General features: G+C 37.7%; 1 protein-coding gene across 1 annotated transcript in view; it reads left to right on the top strand.

The window, feature by feature from the left end:
- Smp_196180 (hypothetical protein) overlaps nucleotides 1-26,510 on the top strand; it is a gene marked incomplete at both ends in the record, with an annotated part of 32,633 nt that extends 6,123 nt beyond the window's left edge. Inside the window, 6 exons of the mRNA XM_018790236.1 lie at nucleotides 850-1,252; nucleotides 5,716-5,877; nucleotides 7,350-7,638; nucleotides 12,774-13,047; nucleotides 25,089-25,242; nucleotides 26,306-26,510. Coding sequence (XP_018655599.1) covers nucleotides 850-1,252; nucleotides 5,716-5,877; nucleotides 7,350-7,638; nucleotides 12,774-13,047; nucleotides 25,089-25,242; nucleotides 26,306-26,510 — 1,487 coding nt within the window. The remainder of the gene's footprint in view (nucleotides 1-849; nucleotides 1,253-5,715; nucleotides 5,878-7,349; nucleotides 7,639-12,773; nucleotides 13,048-25,088; nucleotides 25,243-26,305) is intronic.
- Nucleotides 26,511-26,525: the final 15 nt, after the last annotated feature.

Here is a 26,525-nt window from a genome sequence, read left to right as displayed (position 1 = left end):
AGAAATGGAGATAGACATGAGAAGAATGAACAAAAACTGGATAGAACTAGAAAAGAAGGCCCAGGACAGAGTGTGTTAGAGAATGCTGGTCGGCGGCCTATGCTCCATTGGGAGTAACAGGCGTAAGTAAGTAAGATCTTGATACTCCAGGTAGGTTAGTTGGAAAGAAGTCTAAACACAACAACGTAAAGGTCCAAGGGCGATGTCGTACTACTAACCATGCTGGAGTGTAATGGGAGTAAGTTTTCCCCTCTTTGAGGCGGTGCTACCTTCTCTTGACAAAAGTAGGAAACGGGGAAAAGTTGACCCTAAAAGTAACACAACTTACTTTACCCTACCCAGAATTAAGTGCTATCCAATACCTAGTTCCTAAATTTTCATGGATTTGTAAATTCTACTTTATCTGGAGATTTTATCATTTATCCACATAGCTTTTGCACAATAAAATACATTGATGCCATTCGATTTTCCAAATGTTGACATGTTTAGTGAAATTGCGTTTGTTCAGTGCCTAACTAGGATAGAATAGGGTTTATATGATGGCTATGAAGTGGTTAGATGATGCACGTTCAGGTTTGTCGAAGTGATATATACAATCCCGATTGATATGTGAATCACGGTAATACGATGTGACAAACGTATAGCTGTTATCAAGGTCAAATTATCTGCACGAACTCATGAATGCACTGATACTTATATACAACGGCCAAGTAGTCTGAACCTAGTTACATGAACTATAGGCTCACCTCAGGTGTCGAGAAATTTTGTTGTGCCCGTTAAACCTCTGAAAATTCTTACCTGTTTATAGTGTTTTCTTCAAGTTTTCGGGAATTTTTCTTTATAATCTAGATAATATAGGCCGTTTAGCATTAATTTGGCGTATCAGTTCAACTGAGACAGTTTATCAACTTTTTCCCACTAATTCAATGTCTCATCCAAGAACTCATTTAAATGAGAAAATGCTTAAACCAAATGATTTAAAAACTTTAATACTGAAATCTACCGAACAAATGCATACTGCGTTAATGAATGATTTAAAAAATGTTATCCAGATGGTATCTACTACTGACAAATTAACTAGTCCATCAAATCATCTCACTCATTCGATTGATAAAGTGACATCTCAATGGTATCTACTCAAAGATTGTATGATTGAAGAACTAATGATTGATGAGTTAGTAGCGTCAATATGGATTAGAATGCGAAATAGGCTGTTACAGATTCTTGTGGATATTGGACATTCGATGTTTGAGTAAGTTGATTCTTTCTCTTCTCAGTAGGTTAGTTATTCAGATATATTGTTCTCTTCTATGTTGACGCTAGATTATGATGAACAAGTAGACAGATTACAGTTACACATTTCTTTTTTCCTCTAAGCATTAAATCACCTCATTTAACGAACGAAAACGTCGACAGGCAAAAAGCCAACTGCATAATTACACTGTATATGTAAAATATGAAGACAATGCATTAAATACACCATTTGCGCATCTTCGTTGACTTGTCCCCTACAAACTCCATTGTTCTTCCATTCCTGTTGTTTATTTATTTGAACACATAAATATTGGTACAAATAGGCACCGAATACATATGTGCCACACAAGTCACTTGATTTGTGTAATGGCTAGAATACTCCATGGGCGTCCAAACCGAAGTAGGTGGATTTCATAGTAAGCCATACTCCGAGCCTTTGACCTAGAGGTCTAGTTCATAAGGCAATAGAGCAACATTAGGAGATACAGTTCCTTGGTAGTCGGTGACCAACAATAGGTTCGTATGCTATTTGCTCCCTCATGATTCTAGAGCCCATGTGCACCATTCCTTTGGAATTAGGGTTTTCCATCTCCCCTAGGTAAATCCTCCATACACACAAACCGGGTTAAAATGTCTGAATTCACTTTTTGTCCTCTCAATTTCGTAAACAACCGTAATGCCGTGAGAAGGCCCTATCCGTTTGAGTCCAGAATACAATCTCAGCTTCCACTGTATGAATCATGTATTTCAGACAAACGCAGTTTATATGCAAGCAAATCAGACCGTATCATATCATGAAATAGAAAATAATGATTATACGAAATCAACGTCTCCAAACAATTGTCGTGCTTATATGCCTGACCCTAACCTGTTTGCAGTACGTCTGTCTGGTGGTTAGTGAATTCTTGGACTGGTTTCGATCTTCAGCTTTGCCATCATTAGCTTTTTTCCAACTTGCCTTTACATCAGCCATCATCATGGCTCCGAAGTATATACTTACTTACGCCTAGTACTCCTCGTGGAGGAACATAGGCCTCCCACCAGCAATCTCCATCCAACCCTGTCCTGGGCAATCCTTCGCAGTTGTTATTCATCCTTTTCATGTCTGCTTCTATTTCTCGGTGTAATGTGTTCTTTGGCCTTCCTCTTTTTCGCTTCCCTTCCGGATTCCAAGTTAGGGCTTGCCCCGTGATTCAGTTTGGTGATTTCCGTAGTATATGTCCTGTCCACTTCCAACGTGTTTTCCTAATATCCTCCTCAGCTGCAAGATGATTTGTCCTCTCCTACAGTAGGATGTTGCTGATGGTATCCGGCATGTGGATGTTGGGTATCTTGCGTAGACAACTATTTATAAATACATTTGCCTTATTGACGATGGTTGTAGTAGTTCTCCACGTTTCAGCTCCGTACAATAGGACTGTCTTGACGTTCGTACGGAAGATTGTGACTTTTATGTTGGCTTACAGACAGTTGTTTTGGGTTGCATGTGTTGTTCAATTGTAGGAATGCTGTCCTTGCTTTGCCAATCTTTACCCTTAAATCTGCATCCGATCTTCTTTATTCGTCGATGGTGTTTCTCATGTACGTGAAAAATCCCAAATCTTCCAGTTTCACCATCAAGTGTGGTTAGGCTGGTGTTCTCCGTGTTGTATTTCAGGAACTTGCTTTTTCCTTTGTGTATGTTGAGGCCTATTGATGCAGAGGCTGCTGCTACACAGTAGTTGTTTTCATCTGCATTTGTTCGTGTGTATGAAATAGGAGGGCTGTGTCATCTGTGAAGTCTAAATCATCTAATTGATTCTTAGCTGTTCATTGTATCCCGTGTTTTCCCTCATATACCGATGTCTATTGTATGTAGTGTATTTCCAGATCACCCCAGATTCATTAATATATCGATCGATTTGTCATCATTTCCTTATTACCCTGCATTTAATATCAATATCTTTCACTCTCTGAACCCAATGTACACAAGCAGTCATTTATGACCAAATAATCGTAATCTAGTATATATATAATCACTTTACTATATGACTTTTTGTCTTTGCTCTTTTTCTTTTTACAGCCTTGTAAATCATCCATTGGCATTTGTTTTCTCAAGTTTTATGATTATTATTGGCTTATTATTATTCAGTTTGATTTCAACCCTTATACAAGCAACAAAAAATGAACAAAAAAATAAATGTACTACAGAGAAACATTACAATGAAACAAATCAGGGTGTTAATACATCATTGTCATCAAACAGTAATATTAATGATAAAAATAATAATAATAACAGCAGTAGCAGTCAGTGTAGAATTCCTGAAGGGTCAGTAGTTATGTTTTATCTTTTGTTTCTTCATTGTTTGATTGTAATTTATGTGGTTTTCATCAATGAATTGATGTGTCATTCGGGAGAGCTATTCATAATCAAGGAGCACTGAAGTGCTGTTTCAGTCTAGTTAGATATTCCTTGGCCTGCGTCAACACCTGAACTAAGGATAGGGAGTGAAGTAGTCGAAATATTGCTCGCATCTGTTGGGATCACCGGGTAAGTAATAATGAGGTTAGACACAGGGTATTAGGAAATGATGGTAAGTCGGTTGATGAGGTGATGAATCTTCATCGACTGAGATGGTTGGGCCACGTGTTACGTATGCCTGAACACCGATTACCACGACGCGCTATGCTGACTAGTATTGGTGATGGTTGGAAGAGAGTTAGGGGAGGCCAAACCAAAACGTGGCATCAGTGCTTGAAGTCACTAGATTCTAATCTGAGCCATGTTGGTAGATGCAGACTACCTGGTTGGGGTCCGCGTGACTATCGTAACCAATGGTTGGAGACTGTGTGTGACATGGCTCAGAATCGATCACAATGGCCTACGTGTATATACACACACTGTCTTCCCTTAAACTGTGAGATAAAAATTACTTCATATCTTTCTTTCTGTACTATATCCTTATATACAACCTTTCTTTTATATATTTCCACCATTAAATTAACGACTTCTATGAATTTGGTGTTGATCTTGTACTGATGAGGTATGGCAGCTTCGACTGATGCATAAATGTGCCCGGTCCTACATCGTGACTGACTGACTGATTGACTTAATGCAACATCTCATTTGCTATTATGTGGTCAAGTTGATATAAGTATTATGTTCCCAATTGAATACATAAAGATTTTAAGGTAATTAGTGTTTTCCTCATCATTTATGTACCTTAATAAATGATTATAAACTAGAAAGTCAATTATCCTCATTAAAGTTCTCGAATTATCACTAACAAACAATGAAATGGAAGAAATTATGCCTGAATAAATATAGAGGAATGGTAATCAAATCATAGTGAGAATCAAAAGTTCATTGGACAAGTAATAGGAGAATAGTAAGCTAAGTCGGTGTGGCTACAATTAATAGACGACGTTTGAGCGACGCCAAAGTGACCTTGAGAATGTCCACCTACTAATTAGGGTTGTAAAACAGTGTGTGGAAATAGAATTATGACTTACAAATGATGGTAAGGGTTAGGAATTACATTTAAGATTTTCATCATGAACTGACATCAGCTAAAATGCCAAAACGCTATTTAGCCTAATGGATGAATGAATTTAGTTCCAAAATTCAAGTCCTGTTATCTTATATCTAATTGGTTTGTCCATAAATAATAGTCTTGCTGACTTATCCTCCTTATCACTCGTATAAAGATTGTGAAAAATCCAAGCAATCATAGACAAGAATATCACTAAAACTCCAGGAAATACCTGTTGGAGACAGTCACTAGTGAGCATATAACAACTATAATCAGAGAAGGGTTTTGTGAAGATTTTAGTAATTTAATAATTGAATTCATTAGTCAACTAAAGCTAGAACACTATGGAAAACTTGGAAGTACTGGACGGCTGTTTCGTCCTAGCGTGAGACTCCTCAGCAGTGCGAATCCACGATCCAGCCCGTGGTATTCGAACCCAGGACCTGTCGATCTCTCGGGCAAACGTTTAAACTCTAGATAGCTGAAACGGCATCCAACGGTGTTAATGTCTAACTTCATTCAATCCACGAAATCGAACCATTGTCTTCTTTTCCTTCACTAATCCACGGAACTTCCCTTTTTTCCTAAAATTTTGTTCACAATAACTAAAAGTTCAAAGAGTAGTCACAAGTTGTTTGTGGTTTTGATGCACAACTCGTGTGCTTTTATTATAGAGGTACGAGACCACAACTTACAAATGCTAAGAACATCCTGAAAGCCTCCTTTTTTGTTTGACTTTGAGCTCTGAAATTCTGCTGTAGATTAAAAGCCCATATTTTCTACCATTGGGATGATGTCTTTTGATCATTGAACACGTTCGTTTTTGGTGTTTCGAAGTAATAAGACAATAGTGTCGTTGGAAATTACAAAAAAATGTTTTAAGTGTCAAGTCTAAAGTTTTAACTAATAGTAGTCCTATAAATCTTTATTGTTTTGTATTTATGTCTAGATCATTTGCACTTACTCCTATTGTCTCCTTAAATCCTTCCACGTATGACCGTCTTGTTCGTGATGCGCCTAAGGGTTTCAGACTTCTAGTATTATGTGTTCGTGGAACTACTCAAGATAATCGATTACGTGATCAATTTGACTTCAAAACTCGTCGAGTTTGGTAGGTTTGATTGTTTTCTTTTCAGTTCAGACGAATACATCTTAGTAAAATGATTTCGATGTCCGTTACTTCATACTATATTCAGTTTATTTATTTCCTCATACACACTAACCTCAGAACATTATGGTCTGGTTTTATGGTTGAAATGGTTAACCTGATTAATTTTGTACTGAAGAGGTGTGAAGCTGTAGAAATGAATGTACTGACTAGTCAATGTATTATTTTCAAATTGATTCCTTTTTACTAATTCGTCCATCTTTCTGACAAAAGGATGTCCTCTAAAGCTATACTGTTCTCATAGTCCTCGTATCCGATGAATTTAATATCAGAATGAACGTTATTAAAACAGTTCAATGACTTTTATATGCTGACACTATTGTCACGCACAGTATCTTTTCAACTAAATTTCAAAAGGACCACTACACGATACAATGTGAATACTTATGTTGGTACATAGGTAACACGCTAGTTGTGTGCGACAGTCGTGTCAGTATATAAAAGTCCTGCGACAACTTAACACCTCGATCTAGAAGATCTATTGAAAAGACGTTTAACCCTGGTAAGTCTCATGTCACATCAATCTAACCAGTACACTTACACAACGAATCAAGAATAAAATACTGATGATGGGCTGTTCGATGCATACATATCAATTTAACTGCTTCGCAAAGCATATGATTTACTCAGAAGGCCTTATCCTTGCGTGTTTGTGAACATGTACCGACATAGTTGTGTAAAGAAGACTCCAGGTCTACTAACGGTGTGATCTTTTCTCACCTGTTAGATAGTTGAACTCACGTTCGAACACATGCGATCTATTTTGTGCTATTCTAAACAATCTACGTAGATCAGTAAAATTACGACCCATCTACATAGCTGAAGTCGTTATTGTCAGCTGCGAAAAAATCCGACTTATGCATCAAAAGTGTTATATTCAGTCACTGTTTACCATAATGCACAATCGCGTCTCCCAGTGCATAAATCACATATTACAAACCGTTAGTTTATGTTTATCGCTACCTTGGTGTATTCAGTATGCACGAAGTCGTTTTCTCTCAGTTCATATGGACTTTTTTATCTCTATTATTATTATTATCTCAGTTAACCCGATATTACGTTGGTCCTATTGTATGTTCTATTTAAATAATTCATTTTTTAATTGACTGTAACTCGTTACCTTCCAGAGAACTTTGCTATCTCTTTCCTTTGAAATGATCTTTGACATTTGCATATAACACATCTTGATCATATTTAAGCCTTAACTCAAACCCAGAACCTTTCGCTTCAAACGGCATCGCGTTAACCACTCGGCTACTGAGACCTGATAGCCATATCCAGCTGACGAGTCCCAAATAGGACGAAACGCGCGTCCTGGATTCCACTGCTAGCCACTGTCCATCTTTGTTTATAATTATCATTTAAGTTTTACTAATTTTCGAAAATTATTTTTCAAAAAAATATTCTTTCATTAGTGGAAGTCAAATTCAACGTGCTTGTCTTTCCATGGATCGATATTCTGGTTGGCTTGCAAAATTGCTTGAATCTACCAGACCCAATTTACCAATACATATTCGTTCTAATAAAACTATGCAAAAGAATAGGAATGTGAACGATACTACTGATAATAATAATAGTGGAGTTTTATTTATTAATCCAGTGAACTGCGTTGGGACAGTTATCGCTGTCAATGGTTATCGACGATATTTCAATCTTTATCATCCTTTAATTCCAGGTTCCCAAAGTAGTTCTGATGAAAATTCTGTAAGTGATGCATAATTTAAAATTTTGCGTCTCCTTTTTAAAAAAAATTGTATTAAAGAGTAGCACAAGTCCATGAAGTCACTGACAATTGGACTGAGTCATGTTGATAGGTGTAGACTACCTGGTTGGGATTCGCGAGATGATAGCAATCGATGGTTAAAGACCTTGAATGACATGACTCAAAATCGTTTACAATGGCGAAGTCTCATCCACTCTTTATGTTCTGCCAAATTCTGATATTCTGAATTCTTCATGTCTCTATCTTTTTCTCTTTCCAAATTTATTTCACTGTATTATACTCCTTGCATAACATCTTCAAACCCTAATCTTTCGGATTACTGCTTATACTCTTACTACTCCTACCACTATGTGATTTGAATCGACAACTGCATCTCTGTGCTAATGTGGTATGGCAACTCGAACTGATGTACGTACGTACGAAGTTCCACGTTGTGACTGATGATTATGATATTTTTCATTTATTCCTATGTCTAAACTATTTCATTACACGAATAAAAACAATCGCTAAGAATGAATTTTATTTATTTTAGGCATTTCACCTTAGTGATTCTGTGTACATTTATCAGTCGGTTATGATCAAATTAGGCTTTGAATTTGCACAAACTTCATAGTTCAGCGAGGTTGAATAAATAAATAGATGGGTCAGTCAGTCAGTCACAACGTAGAACTTCGTACGTATGTACATCAATTCGAGTTGCCATACCACATTAACATAGAGGGTGGGTGGAAATAATAGTAGGATTAATCATCAGAAAGTGGAATAATTTTGTAAATTAAGATTCAAATAGAAAGAATGGTGATAGTAGAGTTTACCGACTAGTTTAAAGCAACACCGACGAATTATCAACTAGTTTCTAACCAATTAGAAGATAGCTTTTTTTAACTGGTTAGTTTATTGAGACGAAAGTAATAATGTTACTGTATGAACAGATTGTACACAATTTATGAGTCTATTAATATCTTCTACAGGTTAGTTTGTCTGTAAATCATCAAAACAATGACATATAAACTCATCCTAATGGATATAGATTGTCCACACTTTTGAACCCTTAAAAAGACTTTCCAGAGTCCTCACAATGTACCTTGTTTGGGTTAGGGTTTTCATTACGAATACTGGCATTAGCTGTAATGTAAAAATGCTATGTGGTTATATGGACAAATGAATTCTTCTTGAAAAGAAAAGTAGCACTATCTGACTAGTTCGTCCATAGAATGTAATGCAATCAGGTAGCGGTTTGTTTCAGAATTCAGGGTATAAGGTAGAGAATTGGAGATGGTGTCAAATCACTTGCTACATACGATCTGTCGAGACAGAATTAGACATTTGTTAAGTTGAACACTATCTTTTTTACTGTGGTAACAAAAAATAATTTCCCACCATTTATTATTTATTTATTTAAACACATAAATATTGGTAAAAAGGGGAACCGGATACATATGCGCCGCATAAATTTCATTTAATTTGTGTGAGGGCTGTGATACTGCCCGGGTGCCCAAACCGAAGCAAGTGGTTTTCTTAGGAGGCCACACTCGGAGCCTTTGACCTAAAGATCTGATTCACAAGGCAGTAGAGCATCGTGAGGAGATGCAGTCCCATGGTAGCCGGTGATTGATTCATACTTCATTTGTTCCTTCAGGATACTGGAGCCGATGTGCACCATTGGTTTGGAATCAGAGTTTTCCAACTCCCCTAGGTGGACCCTCCACATCCACCAACCCGGTTAAAGCACCGGGCATTCGCTTTTCGTCCTCTCACTTTCGTGAACAACAATAATGCCACGAGAAGGCAGTGAGTAGGACTTCTGTGTCAGAGGCTATATATTCGCGTGGCCATGTGAGAGCATTTGGAGAGGGAGAGCGGACTCTTCCCACTCTCGGCTGTACCAGGGCATTTGGGGGCTCCCACCATTATTTTAATCATTTTGAGCAGTATAAAAAGGTATTTCGGTTGCTCGTTATGCATGATATTTTAATTTCGTGCAAAAACCTAAAAGTCGCATTCTGAATTCTGATTGTCTCGTCCCTAAAGTATACTTTCACCATAAGGAACTAATTCGAGGAATAAGAAGGATGAAGTAGTTTTAAAACTAAAAATTGAAGAAAAAAATGATGAATACATCTACTCCACCCTGGCCAATTCTAATCTATGCTACGTATAATCTCCAACCAGTGATCACGGTTGGTGCAAGGGTCCCAAACAGATAGTTTTTATCTACTGACACTGCTTAATCCAGCAGACAATTACTTCATGTAATGATGCCACGTCTTTGTTTAGCTGCTGTTAGCTAGCTTTCACCTATTCTATTCTTATGCAAGTCGGCATAGTTCATTGGAACAAAAGATATTTGAATATGTGTCTAAATCACGTTAATTGATAACGGTTTGCTACTTCGTTAACCGATTTCCCATCCCTACCTAGGGTCCTACGTTTAACCACATCATTAATCACTTAGTCGTTCCATTCTATGAGGGTGATTCTTCAAAAACGTCTATCACCAAACATAAGCAACCCATACTTGTTTACTTCATAAGTCACATCCTATAGCTACAAAGCAAAACCGAGCAGACAACTGCTTAGTATACTTTCTCTTTGATATCCAGATCGATATCACACATGAAGCATGTTTAGAAAATCCAAGCAATCTTTCTGAATCCGTATTGTTGTTTTGTCAGCCAGTAACTAACCATTACTAATGAAACTTTCAAGTGAAGCTATCAAGTCACTCAACTTCACAGCCGTCCAGTACTTCCAAGTTTTCCATAGTGTTCTAGCTTTAGTTGACTAATGAATTCAATTATTAAATTACTAAAATCTTCACAAAACCCTTCTCTGATTATAGTTGTTATATGCTCACTAGTGACTGTCTCCAACAGGTATTTCCTGGAGTTTTAGTGATATTCTTGTCTATGATTGCTTGGATTTTTCACAATCTTTATACGAGTGATAAGGAGGATAAGTCAGCAAGACTATTATTTATGGACAAACCAATTAGATATAAGATAACAGGACTTGAATTTTGGAACTAAATTCATTCATCCATTAGGCTAAATAGCGTTTTGGCATTTTAGCTGATGTCAGTTCATGATGAAAATCTTAAATGTAATTCCTAACCCTTACCATCATTTGTAAGTCATAATTCTATTTCCACACACTGTTTTACAACCCTAATTAGTAGGTGGACATTCTCAAGGTCACTTTGGCGTCGCTCAAACGTCGTCTATTAATTGTAGCCACACCGACTTAGCTTACTATTCTCCTATTACTTGTCCAATGAACTTTTGATTCTCACTATGATTTGATTACCATTCCTCTATATTTATTCAGGCATAATTTCTTCCATTTCATTGTTTGTTAGTGATAATTCGAGAACTTTAATGAGGATAATTGACTTTCTAGTTTATAATCATTTATTAAGGTACATAAATGATGAGGAAAACACTAATTACCTTAAAATCTTTATGTATTCAATTGGGAACATAATGCTTATATCAACTTGACCACATACGTTCGAATCCGTAACTCAACCGTTTATCCCATGGTCAGCACGTAAGCTATCATATTGCCCCCCATGGATTAATAAGGAAACCCGGAAGCTGTTGAAGCGTAGGAAACACTTCTGGGACTTATTCTTGTCAACAGAACAGGCATCATTTAAGTGCGAATATAAAAAAATCCGGAATATATGTAAAAAGACCATAGCTAAATCTCGCACGGCTTACGAACGACAGTTGGCATACGATAGCCGTACCTGTCCGAAGCGACTGTTTTCTTATGTTAAAAGGCGGACGAAACGTAGTGATGGTATCCCCTCATCACTGTTAAGCGAAAATTCAGCTTTATTGGCTGAATCTGATCTAGCGAAAGCGGAGACATTTGCTAACTATTTCAGTGAAGTCTACTCTACGTGTAGTGTTACAACTACTTGTCCCGTTGACAATGAGATACCAGCCATAGGACCTTTGCACGTGACAGAGGATATTGTTCTTCCTTTGATAACTAACCTAAAACCTTGTAAGATACCGGGCCCCGATGGGTTACACCCACGTTTGCTGTCGTCGCTTGCGGACATTATCTCAAGACCGCTCACGATGCTCTTCAACATATCCCTTTCACAGGCTCAACTTCACTCAACTCATTATCTATAATCAGGTCATGTATTGACTCAAACCAGTCTTAATGCAAACGTTTACGTTTCTAGGAAGAGAAATGCATCCTAAAGACTATTGAGTTGTAACTTAATGAGTTTCATATATTGAATTTTGTCGAATTTTTCATCAAAATGAAACATTTTGTAAATAGATGCATACTCCACATCTTAAGTGTACCAACTATCATATTTAAAACATGACAGGATTGCACATTCAATTTATGATAACTTCTTTTTGTAGACTGTTTAAGTGTCATGGTAAGCAAAGATGGGTAGTGACTAGCAGTGGAATCCACGACTCGCGTTTCGACCTATATGGGACTCGTCAGCTGGATGTACCTACATCTCAAAGTTGATGTTCACTGTGGGACTGGAACCCAGTACCTTTAGCTTCAAACGCAATCGCGTTTGGGAAGATTTAAACAAAACAGTGGTAAGTGAATTTAAACTTCACCTCCATTGCACAAGCAAGTGGCTATCAGGACTCAGTGGCCGAGTGGATAACGCGATTGCGTTTGAAGTGAAGGGTACTGGGTTCGATTCCCACAGTGAACATCAACTTTGAGATGCAGGCACATCCAGCTGACGAGTCCCAAATAGGACGAAACGCGCGTCCTGGATTCCACTGCCAGCCACTATCCATCTTTGCTTATCATGCTTGTGAATTAAGGCTACATCGAGGCGATTCGCACAGTATGCACATATGCCAATAAGAGACTGACCAGTTGCAGTCCTAAACATCAATGGGAAGATTCAAACAAAACAATACTATGTGTTTAAGTATCATTTTCTGTATTATTCAGCGTTTTTTATAATGACCAGACGACACTTGTCCTCATACTAAAAAACAAACAAACACTAAACTCTCAATTGTTAATTTCTGTGTTTTGGAAATATTTCGTTTCTAACTTTTCTCTATATCTCATTTCAATTCTCTCTCTCTCTCTATGTATATAAAACATGTAGGAATCAGATGTGGACGAATCATTATCCATTGAAAAACAAGGTAATCGCTTACGACGTAGACATATATTTGGTCGTGCATTCGGTTTAGAGTCAGATGATGAAGAAGATTTACATCAATCTAATATTAATAACAATCATTCACATTTAAAGTCAAGGCATCAAATAACTGATGGTGTATTATTTGATAGTGAATTATTAGATGGTTTATCCAATTGGTTAGATCGTTTATTTGAAGGTTCATTACCTCGTTATAATATTGCAGAATGGCCAATCGGTTTACTTGGAGATGATGATGATGACGATGATGATTAAATTGTATAGATTATGTCTTTGTATGCCATGATCGACGTTGCTGTTCTTATTATCACTTAAAAAACATATAGTTTCATTCCATTCTATATCAATTCTTCAGACATTGCCATCTGTAAAAATATTCAAATCACCCATCTTCTTCTTGAACCTTATTTTATAAGATGGAGATCTGTGGATTTTTTATTGCAATTTTAATTAAATCTTCAATGTAGATATTCTTTCCTACAAAGAAGTAGACCATGCCACGTAATACTTGAGGTTTTAATGTTTAGTGAATTGTATTCATTGTAATTATCGTATCATTTTTCTTATCTAATGATCTGAGACTTTATTTAGTTCTCTTAATATAAAACGTTGTATTTCATTCCTATTTTAAACTTACTTTTACCTCTTAGTGGAATCATGTTTGCTAGAATTTTTTATCTCTCAAGTTTTAGTCAATCAGTCAGCTACAACGTGGGATCAGGCACATATATGCATCGGTCCAAGTTGCCATACCTCGTTAGCACAAGATGAACACCTGATTCATAGAAGTAATTAATTTAGTGGTGGTAGTATATAAAGAAAGGTTGTATATAAGGATATAGTATAGGAAGGAAGAACGTTATGAAGCAATTTTAATCTCAAGGTTTAAGGGGAGATAAAGAGTGTATACACCTACGCCATTGTAATCGATTCTGAGCCATGTCACTCAGAGTCTCCAACCATTGGTTACGATAGTCACACAGACCCCAACCAGGTAGTCTGCATCTACCAACATGGCTCAGATTAGAAGCTAGTGACTTCAAGCACTGATGCCACGTTTTGGTTTGGCCTCCCCTAACTCTCTTCCAACCATCACCAATACTAGTCAGCATAGCGCGTCGTGGTAATCGGTGTTCAGGCATACGTAACACGTGGCCCAACCATCTCAGTCGATGAAGATTCATCACCTCATCAACCGACTTACCATCATTTCCTAATACCCTGCGTCGAATCTCACTATTACTTACCCGGTGATCCCAGAAGATGTGAGCAATGTTTCTAAGGCATCTATGGTCAAGTACTAGTAACTTACGAGTATTTTCTACTCTTAATGGCCATGTTTCACAGCCGTAAAGTAGAACAGAGCGAACTGCTGCGCAATATACTCGTCCGTTAATTGGTAGACGGATATCTCGTCTTCGCCATAGGTGACGTAAGTTGGCAAAAGCCAAACGAGCGTTTTGAATCCGTGCTGAGATTTCGTCAGACACCAACCCAAGTTTTAGTGATGTGCATAACTTAGTTGAGTGGTAATGTGATCAGAAGTCACGAATTTCAAGTTTGGATCCAGAATGCTTTTTAGGCGACCTGTTTCCCTGATTGTCCATTTGTTGCGGTCGAAGTTCTTGGTCCTTCTTTATCAAACTAAGGTTGAAAAGCTAAATAGTAGTGTCGGTTGTTACATAGAAGTAGTTAATAATAAGCAGTGGTGGATTTGTAATTGATAATGTCAGTCGATAATAAGTAAAGGAGGTAGTTTGTTTACTTGTCAAGTAAGTCAGTGGTAATTTGAAAGGTTTACGTAGATGTGGTTCTTTCTTATGCATACAATTAGGTGGCGATTCGCGATGCATTAGGTATTTTCGTTTGTTGTATTTGCAGAATTACTGCATTTTCAAAATTTTAGGTAGATATATTTCGAGTGAATGTTGGCTGTCCTGAGGATGTGAATCCATAGGTTATTGTAAAACTGTAGGGTTTATGCCGACTATTCTTTGTTCAGTATTAGGGGATCTGTCCCATTAAAAATCTACTGTGGATAGCAGAGACGGAAAACCTAACATTTCCAATCCACCAGTGACTATCTGGTATACATCTGCTGCTCAGACCGATCTTGTGTGTGACTCTGGGAATGTCTATCTATCTTTCCTTTGATTTTCCAACCAGTATCGTGGAGTGACACCCAAGAATATCAAGGTCGTGGTGTCTGACCCATAATGAGCTCTTATGGTCACTGGATATCTGTGGCCATTGGGATCCTAAAGATATGTTCGACGAGGAACTACAACCAAATGATTTTTGAGATTGTTTGACCGAACAAATTTTGGGTAGGCGACCCACAGGCGTCAAAATTAGGTTTTGGGTTGGCTTTCTGATATGTAAATGCTTTGTGACCCAGTATCGAATGCCTTTGGTAAATCGAGTGTCTGTACTATCTCTTCATGATTCTCAATCTTATGTATCGCAGAATAGCGATTGATGTATTATAACCTTACAAAATGACTTCAGTGCTAATGCGTTAGGTTGTTTTCCTGCAGCGTTTATTTATGAATATACTGCAAACTCATTTTCGATAATAAGATAAACTAATGTCAGAAGCGTGCTGGTAGTTTGCAGCATTTTGATATATACTGTTATCTGTCCTAACAGTAACCTTTAGTTAGAAATCTGTTCTCCTTCACAGAAACACACTGAGTCACGTGTCAACACATCGTAAACTGTTTTTTCTGTCGAGCTAGATTTAAATTTTTTTTACGTAACTTCTGCGTCTACAACAAATATCGTCTTAGTACCGTCAACAGTACGATTCCATTTTTTTAAAAAGTTGGGTACATTTAGATAAATGAGACTTTAATATAAACATTGTTCAAACATGCCTAATTTGTGGTATCAGTCTTCAGTAATAAGGATAGTAGGTTGATGAACCTGTGTTAATCCTGACAGATTTCCTTCCAGTGAAGGTCCAGCTTCTTTTTGAAAATGTTCACTGATGGTGCTGATACCACTTGTTCTGGTAAAGCGTTCCAGTCATTGACCACTCGATGAGAAAAACTGGACCCCACCTTTAGTTTATTAGATCGCGGTTTCAGAACCTTCTTGCTATGACCCCGGAGATTATTAGTGCTGGAGGGAGCAAAAAGATAAGACATATTAACACCCAGATCATAATTAAAGATACGAAATGCCAGTATAAGGTCACCTCGCGTCCTACGATAAGATAAGGGGAAAAGATTTAGACGTTTTAAACGCTCATCGTAAGGGAGTTTAGAAAGACCCTTTACTAATTTTGTCCCTACACGCTGAACACGCTCAAGCGATTTAGTATCCTTTATCAGACAAGGGCTAGCTGCTTGGATACAGTATTCTAAGTGTGGCCTTACATAGGTGGGATATAAAATTCGAAACATATCCTCGTCGAAACATTTAAATGCTCTGCGAAGCGACCATAGCGCGCGATAGCCTTTGGAAGCAACCGCATTGCAGTGCGTAGTAGTTTTTAAGCCGTGACTTATAATTACTCCTAAGTCTTTGTGCTCATGAACGCGTGGCAGATATGTACCATTAATGGTATAATGGTAACTAATATCGTGCCCGATGTGCATGAACACGCTCTTCCTAGAATTAACTTCCAGGCCCCAATCATGAGCCCACCTAACTAATTCGTCTAAATCAGCTTGCAGATAACAACGATCAGTCTCATTTCTTATTGTTCTCCAGATTTTAACATCATCCGCAAACAATAACGTCGATGACTTAAGTAATAAAGGTAGTTCGTTAATGTGCAGAAGGAAAAGTAAAGGGCCCAGGATGGTGCCTTGGGGTACACCACTTTTGACCGGTTTCCATTCGGATAGCGTTTCATTGACACTTACTCTCTGTCTGCGGTCACATAAAAAGCTTCCAATCCATTCCTGTATAGCACCTGTTATTCCAAAGCTCGAGAGCTTTTGCGTAAGACCTAAGTGTGAAACCTTATCAAACGTTTCGCTAAAATCTATGAATATCACGTCGACAGACAGGCCGTTGTCTAGGGCAGCTGTCCAATCCTCTCTCGCAATGAGTAAGTTAGCCAAGCATGAATGCTTGTTACGAAACCCATGTTGCTCGGGAGTTAACAGATTGTACGAATCTATGTGACTCAGTAGCTTAGCCCGAATTAATTTTTCAAGTAACTTAACTACTATACTGGTCAGGCTAACAGGCCGGTAATTAGATATAATCCGTCTCTGACCATCCTTAAATATGGGACTAACTATGGCGTCTTTCCAGTCTCTAGGTAGTTGAGCCTGTGAAAGGGACATGTTGAAGAGCATCGTGAGCGGTCTTGAGATAATGTCCGCAAGCGACGACAGCAAACGTGGGTGTAACCCATCGCGGCCCGGTATCTTACAAGGTTTTAAGTTAGTTATCAAAGGAAGAACAATATCCTCTGTCACGTGTAAAGGTCCTATGGCTGGTATCTCATTGTCAACGGGACAAGTAGTTGTAACACTACACGTAGAGTAGACTTCACTGAAATAGTTAGCAAATGTCTCCGCTTTCGCCAGATCAGATTCAGCCAATAAAGCTGAATTTTCGCTTAACAGTAATGAGGGGATACCATCATTACGTTTCGTCCGCCTTTTAACGTACGAAAACAGTCGCTTCGGACAGGTACAGCTATCGTATGCCAACTGTCGTTCATAAGCCATGCGGGATTTAGCTATGGTCTTTTTACATATATTCTGGATTTTTTCATATTCGCACTTAAATGATGCCTGACCTGTTGACAAGAATAAGTCCCAGAAGTGTTTCCTACGCTTCAACAGCTTCCGGGTTTCCTTATTAATCCATGGAGGGCAATATGATAGCTTACGTGCTGACCATGGGATAAACGGTTGAGTTACGGATTCGAACGTAGACTTAAACCTATTCCATGCATCATCAATCGATCCATCAGCATCGACCGACCAGTCAATCGAGATAGCATAGTCCCTGATTGCCGGAAAATTAGCTCTCCAGATATTAGGACGGGGTGGAGCAGATGCAAATTCTATACCATGTATCCGGAACTTAAAGAAAAGTACGACATGGTCACTATTCACCAGTGGGGGAAGGTGTTGAATGTCGACGATATCTTCACAGTGGTGTGTGAGGACAAGGTCTACCAATGACGGATTATGTTCCAAGTCTATATGCGTCGGCTTAACGATACATTGTACAAGTGCACATTGAATAATTGATGACAGAAGGACGCTATCGAAACCCCCACCTGGAGCTGTGAGCTCTATCCAGTTTATATGGGGTGCATTGAAGTCTCCAACGATGAGACAACATTCTGCTTTACTCCAAGAACAGACGTGTTTTAGGATAAAGCCGTTAGCGAGACAACACGGACTACGATATATTCCTCCTATCGTCACTAACCCGTTTCTAGACCGAATTGTACAACATACTACCTCACACGTACCACTTACATGCGCCTCCGATATGATCGAGTGGTCCCTAACATATAATATTATGCCTCCTCCCTTGCGACTTCTAACTCTATCACTTCTGACACAGATGTAGCCTGAAATGACTGGAGAACAGTCTATATCTACAGTGAGCCAAGTTTCGGTGATAACAATTATATCCGGATTTAAGTCGTCTACCATCAAACTTAGTTCAGACATCTTATTCCGAAGACTACGGGCATTCGTGTAACACACATTTAGGGTGTTTTTGGAGACATGCGTTCTACCCACACAGGTCTCGGAAGCATTGGCTTCCAAGACCTGACTACCCGAAAACCCTTAATCGTAAGGTTCGCTTCACCGTTTAGCCGTCGAGTTTTTAACTCTGTCAGGGCATTCTTCCACTTGATCCGATCCTCAAGTGGCCAGTCAGGTCGAATACGAATGTTTGAGTCACGAGTTTTGCGTGCGTTATTTAGTAATACGTCCCTTTCCTCAAAATTTCCGAGTACTAATTTAAGGATCCTTCTCTGTTGGGTTTCGCCTCCAACATACTTACCAAGTCTGATGACTTTCGAGATATGTAGCCCTGGGACCTCATCGGGCAGTATATTTCTGGTGAGAGATCCCACTAACTGCAGGTCGTGGGCATGTCTCTTAGCGGGATCGGTGTCTTTCGATTCTTCCAAGTTCCAGATGATTACACTAGGGACCTGTTTAACTTCCTTAAAAGTCGTGTTCACGGCCTTTGACCGTGATGTCAGATCCTGCCGGTTAGCTACCGGCTTCTTACTGTTAACTTTCTTTATAACAGTGTCATGTGGGTCGAGCGAGTTACTCCCAAGAACATTTGGTGAAGTTAGACTATTTCCATCCACAACAGTATTAAATATTTTCTTACATTTGGACTTGAGCGGAGTTGCCTGATGCTCAGGACGTGAGTCCAACGATGACTTATCGACTATACGCGCGCTTTCTTTGGGTATTTTTCCGTCTCTTTTGCGTTTCCGCGTAATCCATTTACCACTATTCTCAGCATCCAGATTGGAACTATTCTGGATGATAGTGGTTCTAGCCGGGTCCTCAGTCGCTGCTAAAGCGACTGGTCCCTCAATACTTAATGGCATGGCTTTCATTGGTTGTACCGGAGTACAAATTTTTGCTTCATGTTGCGAAATTGGGTGTCTGGTACCTGCCATGGCAGCATTTACGACACTGATACAATCTTCATTATCAGTATCCATGTTGCCGGCACGGCCTATGTCGACCTTTTTAGCTAACGCTAGAAGGCTAATGGCTTCCTGAATAAGTAATGTCTTGCTTGAGCAACAAAACATACAGAGCCAATGAGAATTTGGTTTCGAGCACCTTTTATAGGCAGCAGGGCTTAAGCGGGTGCACATTTTATGAAACCACTTCTTACATTCGTCACATTGCATCCCTTCTTCCACGGGGAATAAGCAATATGGCTGTCCACACTTGTGTACAGAGCCGACCATCTTAGAATAAAATGATAGGCAAGGTAGATATGTAAGATAAATCACAACCTTATCAAATAAACAAGCCGCAGTCGACCAAGAATGCTTTGATGCAGTTAATACACAAAAGCAGGATCAAAACACACAAATACAATGTCACGTTAACTGAAATAAATTCAATTAAAGTGTAAACGGTAGTTTTGATACGTAATTTACGATCAAAACAGTGAATTAAGCTCAACGTGAAACAATACCACTGTCCTTTTAAATAGCGCGCGCACGTTATCCTCTACATGAAGAGGTTATTCGGCTAAAAACCTTGATTCTTTACTGCATTGTTACTACGTTGTCTTACCTGATTAAGGGATTACGTCAGATATTGTCAGTTGAGATATTTCAGAATCCTTCAGCGGATTCAATAAATATGCTGCTGATTGGGATGACCACAGGATTGTAGATTTTCGTGTGGTGCAACCAGAAGTTATCAAGTTGGTCTTTGGACATATTACACGAATACTCGAGGCTTACTCAACTAGTGTTCCGAGTGAGGATCGCAGATAGACTATGTCAAGCCGATAGATCTGGGAAGCATAAGAGAGGATGAGTAGCTCCATTCATTAGAACTACTATTCCGTTTACTTTTATAGACAACATATTCCATGATATTGAGACGTGTGAATTAGTTAGTTGCCGCTTGAAACCTAAAGGACAAGAACTGATGATTGATTCGGTTTACCACAGTCCAAACTGTGAGGTGGATGAGGTTTTGCTAGACGGTTTCAGCGCTTGGTCATCAAGTGGTCTATGCTTAATCTTAGGGAACTTTCATGCATCTAACTTAGACGAATCATCTAAGGGTTGAGTTGTCAGAGAATACTTTCCAATAGAAATTAGTTGACCCAGTTATCACATGTGCCCCAGTGCAACATGTGCGAGAAGAAACTAGGTACAACCTGGACTCCGAATCATCCTTACTAGATCTCATAATGACACATAATGGGGATAACGTCACAAACTTCCATTATATGCCACTCCTAGGTTGAAGTAACCATGCAGTTTTAGTCTTTCATTTTTATGTCTCCTTGAACAGTGAGAATGTGTCAGCCCAAGTCAGACTGAATGTCTGGAAAGCAAATCTACAAGATATTTTACACTCAGCATCTTAAGTGGATGGTATGAGAGAACCAGAATCCTTATCTGGAACAGCATCGAAAGTACATTGGAATTTCTTCACAATGATTACATCATCTCATGTCCCTAAACGACACCAAAAAATCAGAGAAATTCTGCACAATTTCCTAGTAAGGAGGTTCACTATTCTCTCGATAAAAGAAGGCAAATACTAAAGAGATTTTGGTTACTTGATACTGATGGGATGATTCTCACTATCTGGAAGCTCAAAATATTTGTCTCTAGACCCTCCGCAAGATCAGAAGATTTCTGTAGTGTTTTGTATGAGCCAATGATTCTTTTGAATTTGACTGATGTGGTAAAATTTGACACATCTAGTCATTCGGTGGAGCTACTGTTTTACTTGCCAGTGGTGATGAACCCCATAGTTCGGATTTTAATAGATTGAAAGTTGCTAGTGACTATTTAACTTTATCCACGATTTGGGAAGGTAATGTCCATATTTAAAAGCAACTGCATGCCTTTTTTGACTCATTTCACGACATTTCTGTTGACACAGAAAGTATAGGTTCATGTCTCGGTTCAAGATTAGATGAAGCCTTGTTAGTCTAGCATAACGGAACTCCTGCCATAACGGACCTATACTTCACGAGGTTTGTCGGGAACTCTGGAGGTACTCGTATTCAGAAAATAATTGTAGCAGCGCAATGAACGCAAAGTTATCAAATGACAGTCAGAAACGTTGTGAGATGAAGGTTCTGGTGGAGAACTTGGTCAATGTGAAGCACAAGATCTCAGTGAATCCAAATGTAATTACAATTAAGATGACCACTGCCCACTGCAGTGAGGTCACATATGGGTTAACATATGGGCCCTAGGACGGATATTCACCAAATTAGGTACTGAGTTCGAGCTGAGAGCTCCTATTTGAAAAACGACCCGATAATCTTGAAAAATGCACAGAGAGTAGCTACCGGTGCAATTCCAGAACTCCGGATTTCAGCATGCAATGTGCGGCTTGAGAAGCTAGACCTTTTTACTCTGTTATACTGATGATTTTGATGTATCGAATACTAAGAAATAATTTTGAACCTGATATATCCTCTAATGCTCTTCTTACCAAATCAGGACAACTCAGCAGCATACAGGTTTTCAAACTGATCGACTAATTCTTGGAACCTGTTACAGATCACTAACGTAAATTCTCTGTGTTGGATGATGTAGGGCCCACTCGAGTAAGACCAACCCGCTCACGTCGAAGTCACACCACGCGGTTACTGTCTACCATGGATTAATCTTTGTCATACCCAGGTACTATGGGTGTTTAAGAGACCGAACAACATAAATGACGTTATTGGAGGAATATATTATTATGAGTAGGTAAAAGGAACTGAGTGTGACCACTGATGCATGAACCAGTCCATGACATCGAATTAACTATTGCATGTTGGTTGTCCTTGATCTTGACGAGGATCAGTGAACCGTTCGACATCCATTAACCCAAATGCTTGATGATGTGGTACCCAAGGAGTGGTGTCCTCTCCGTAAAATAAATGATTTGAGGGAAGGACGGGCACTTCCAGAGGCTTGATAGAAAGAAATAACATAGGCCGTGGACCTTTTGTCATCATGACATAAATCTGAATTGAGGTCAACTCGTATTTGAAACTTCATCTGTCGACACTTACAAAAGAAAGTCAGATTATATGAGAAATCGTTCGGGCCATAGGCCATCAACTTTCCTATCTATTTCGAATGGAAGTAGAAAACAACCGTCTATATTTTTTCATGACTATTTGCAGTATATGAAGTTTATATGACCCTGAAGTCAAGGCGGTATATACATATATGGATGATGACCTACAAACGGAGATTTTAATCCACTATCAATATTAGAAGCGTTTAGATCTACTAAATTACCATGAATGCTGTTTTGGAATATTTTTGGAAGTTAAAATATTCCTCTTCAGACGTATATCTTGCAAATTCTTTATCTGACTTGTATTTTAGTTGTCTGAATACAATTTGAAAGAATTTATCAGTTTACTATACAGTTTTATTAGTCGCCGATTCGGAAAATTTGATATTCCACTTAAGTAAATGTAGTCTGAGTTCACTATTCTATTCTAGCTATGTGACCTGCTTCAGAGACTTTTTGTTACTTCAATTGGCGAACTATAAACATTCACTCAATTTTCAGTGCTTGAAATCGGGCGTGGGATTTCCTGACCTCACTGTATTATACAAAATGATTTTCATACTTTCATGTTTGGAAGTGGAAGATTTTTGTTTATATTATACACAGTGTGATGGCTACTACTTTCCATCATGTTACCTTTGCAGCTTACACATACTGTCATCAACTCTGCGACTTATATGCAAGGGAATCCAAAATGGTGGGTTAAGCATCACTCCTTAGCCATAAAAATGTGCTAATGAAATATGTTTGCGTGAATAACCTTGTTATTATTGAGTACAAGTTATCCAAACTGTATTCAGTTTATGGGCGTAAGTTTTAATAACAAATAAACGAAAAATCACTGCGTCACACCGACTAAATAAATTCATGTTTCTGCAAATTAGTTTAGTGTTTGGAAAATAGTGTGTAATAATGTAAAAATATCACTTTTAACTCAGAATTGAAGGATGTGTAAATTCACTTCATATCAAAAGCCATTTCATTGTTTATGACTTGTCGTATTATCATTCTATGCTCAAATAGGCTACGGATCATGAATATACATTGCTTTTTATTTTTAATTTTGAAAAGTATCCGGAGCATTGTGGACATTATCGGTAAAAAAAACAAAGTTCGTGTACTAAATCGGCTGAATAACGAATGGAATGCGACGTCATAGGGAGAGGTTTTAATTTTCCTGTGTCCACGTCTTTCAAAATGCTAGACAAAATGACAGTCAAATCATGCCTGGTGATACTTTGTGGTTTGTTGTCAATCATTCTTGATTCCAATTTATTTTATGAACCTATAACTGATCCTTCGATATCGACACAAATGTTCAGCAGTGATGTCTTCTTCATTTCAGAATGACATGCGTATAATATTGATAAAACAGTAAAATTTTCTGTCTGCCCCTTAAAATATGGTGGGTTTTAACACGAGCTTTCTATTTCGTCTACTTCTCAGTGAAACTAATTCTTCAGAATGTGCAGATCACACTATCTTGTTTGATAAAAATCTCGAAAATCTGGTTCTTCTGAAAGCTTTTAACAAGAATTTATTAATTATTTAAGCTTTCTTCTCGAAATATAAGCGTGAAACGTCTCGAAACCGTGATATGCCAGCGATTTTCATAATCACAGGAGAGGTAGCAGTTGAATACACTAACCACTTTGCATAGCTTGAAGGTCTTTAAGCATACACCCGAATTTCTCCTTGCCTTTTTGTAAACTTTAGTCACTTTTGGCAGTTAGTTGTGATAAAAAATCTATCCATGATTCCGAATATATATAAGATGAAAACTGTTTTGTATTGTCGTTAATGGTTAAACTTGCAACCAATATTTCACTAAAAGCCTATTTTTTAAATAATAAATAATTATATATGTGTTTACAGTCAGTAAAATCGTAGTTTTGTTCTAGTTTTCCAATGTGTAGGTAAGATTTATTGTTTATGCATCCGTTCCAACTTTTGCTTTGACTTGTATTTTCTCAAGAAGGAGTGCAGTTTGAACTGTGAGACAAAGTTCAGACTTTCAGCATTTCATTTATATTTAGACCATCACGAGGTTATCCTTTCAGAAGTCACTTATTACTTATGCTTTGATACGATTCGTCTAATTTGATACTGATATTGGCAGTTCGATGTCCCTGTGACTTTGATATGGCATGATGGGAATGGTGCACATATTTGCCATTTTCTTGTTTATAACTGACTAGCACTTTAGTGTCGGGTTTTATAAAAATTATTGCCGTATGGAATATTATTCCCTACCAGTTCATTGTATATCACATCTTTTCTCACCTAAAAGTTGTGTTGTTCAAATTTCTTCTCAGCAATCTTACTGTTTTTAAAATACGTGACTTAAAGTGATTGTATCTCGTTCTAGATTCACATGAACATCGAATTTCTTCGTCAATTTACGATTTCAGTGAGAAATATAATTGCAGGTGCTATAAGCATTCCTTAAATTGGAAAACCATCTGTATGTACGAAAAAATAGGTAGTCCTTTTCACGATAATGTATCATATTCAGATTTTATTACAGATGCAAATTTTACCGATCAATTTCCTTTAAAAACTAGAAAGCATCAATATAAGTCTGCAATCAAAAGAAATATTACCTCATCACGTTTCAAAAAATCGGTTGAAAGAGTCGATTTCACTGATTGCATTCCTGATTTTGAACAGTAAGTATATTTTCTTTGTGTTTACCGTTTATATACACCCTTCAAACGTAAATAAGATGATTTTTCAAATTTGAACAAAGAAGAGTCTGAAATATCCAGTATCAGTAGCACAACGCTTATCGGTTTCTTGTTTCGTTTCTTTACCAAATACCCGAAACGTATCCTTATGATTATTTCTGCATAGATTTCTATCAGTCCTGCTTTGTTTACCTTAAAAAATGTTATGCCTTATGAATGATAGGTTGTAATATTTCTAAAAGATAGAGTTAGGCGCTGAATTTCTACTTTATTCCTATGTAGTCTGGTAAATTATCGACATAATATAAATTAATTATGTTATCATAATGCTGTCCTCTCTTTTATTCAAGATTGTGACATAGCTGTGTTTGTACTTCTGCAATACGATTAGCGCTGTTTTTTTCCTTTAAATGGTCTAAAATTTCCTCATGATTGTTCGGACTTGGAGAAGTAGTCGGAGCTTTCCGTCTAATGTTACTTAGAGAGTAATCTAATGAGAACGAAGCGTTTACATCTTAAGATACACATGTTATTAGTAACATAAGTAATCATTCCAGGATCCGGATGACGTAATCTTATTTAGTAAATCTTCAGTAATTAATTACCTCTAAGGAGCATTAATTAACTAATGTAAGTAAAAATTTGGAAGATATTTTAATATTTCGGCCAAAGTTGGTGGTATCTAATAATTTATCCTTGCAATCCAACTCAATTGTCTAAAGGTTAAGGGCTTATTGTGAAGCCTAAATGTCCTGAATTCAATCTGTAGTAGGTTTGTGATTACTTATTTCCGAGGAGTGCTATACTAAGACAAAGCAGATGTTCATTTCTTTCAATAGTTGTCTAACTAATGTAAATTTGTGATGTGGAATTTTTAAAATAAATATTTATATTGTATTCAGTGTAATGACAGTACCCTTCTTTAATAGAGATTATCTATCGTATAATTGCAGTATGTTTAGACACTTTTCACAATTTATATTTCGCCATTTTGTTTTAATAAAAAAACTCATCTAAATGGTTTGTTCAATATTCTTTTTTTTAGTGAAAATGATAAATCACCTACTGAACATCATCTTCATCTTTGTGATTGTTCCAAGTCTACATCAATTCCTCATCAACATGTTTTATCTCCTAAACATTCAAATTCTTCCAATATAGATTTATTGCAGACTTATTTAATGAAGCATATGACTACTAAACTTCCCTCATTCTGTACATACCCTCATATATTAACTATTCTTTTGTAAACATATCAATCTGAT

The sequence above is a fragment of the Schistosoma mansoni genome, chromosome W (assembly GCF_000237925.1).
Source record: "Schistosoma mansoni strain Puerto Rico chromosome W, complete genome".
Lineage (NCBI taxonomy): Eukaryota > Metazoa > Platyhelminthes > Trematoda > Strigeidida > Schistosomatidae > Schistosoma > Schistosoma mansoni.
This window is presented reverse-complemented; position numbering and strand designations above follow the sequence as displayed.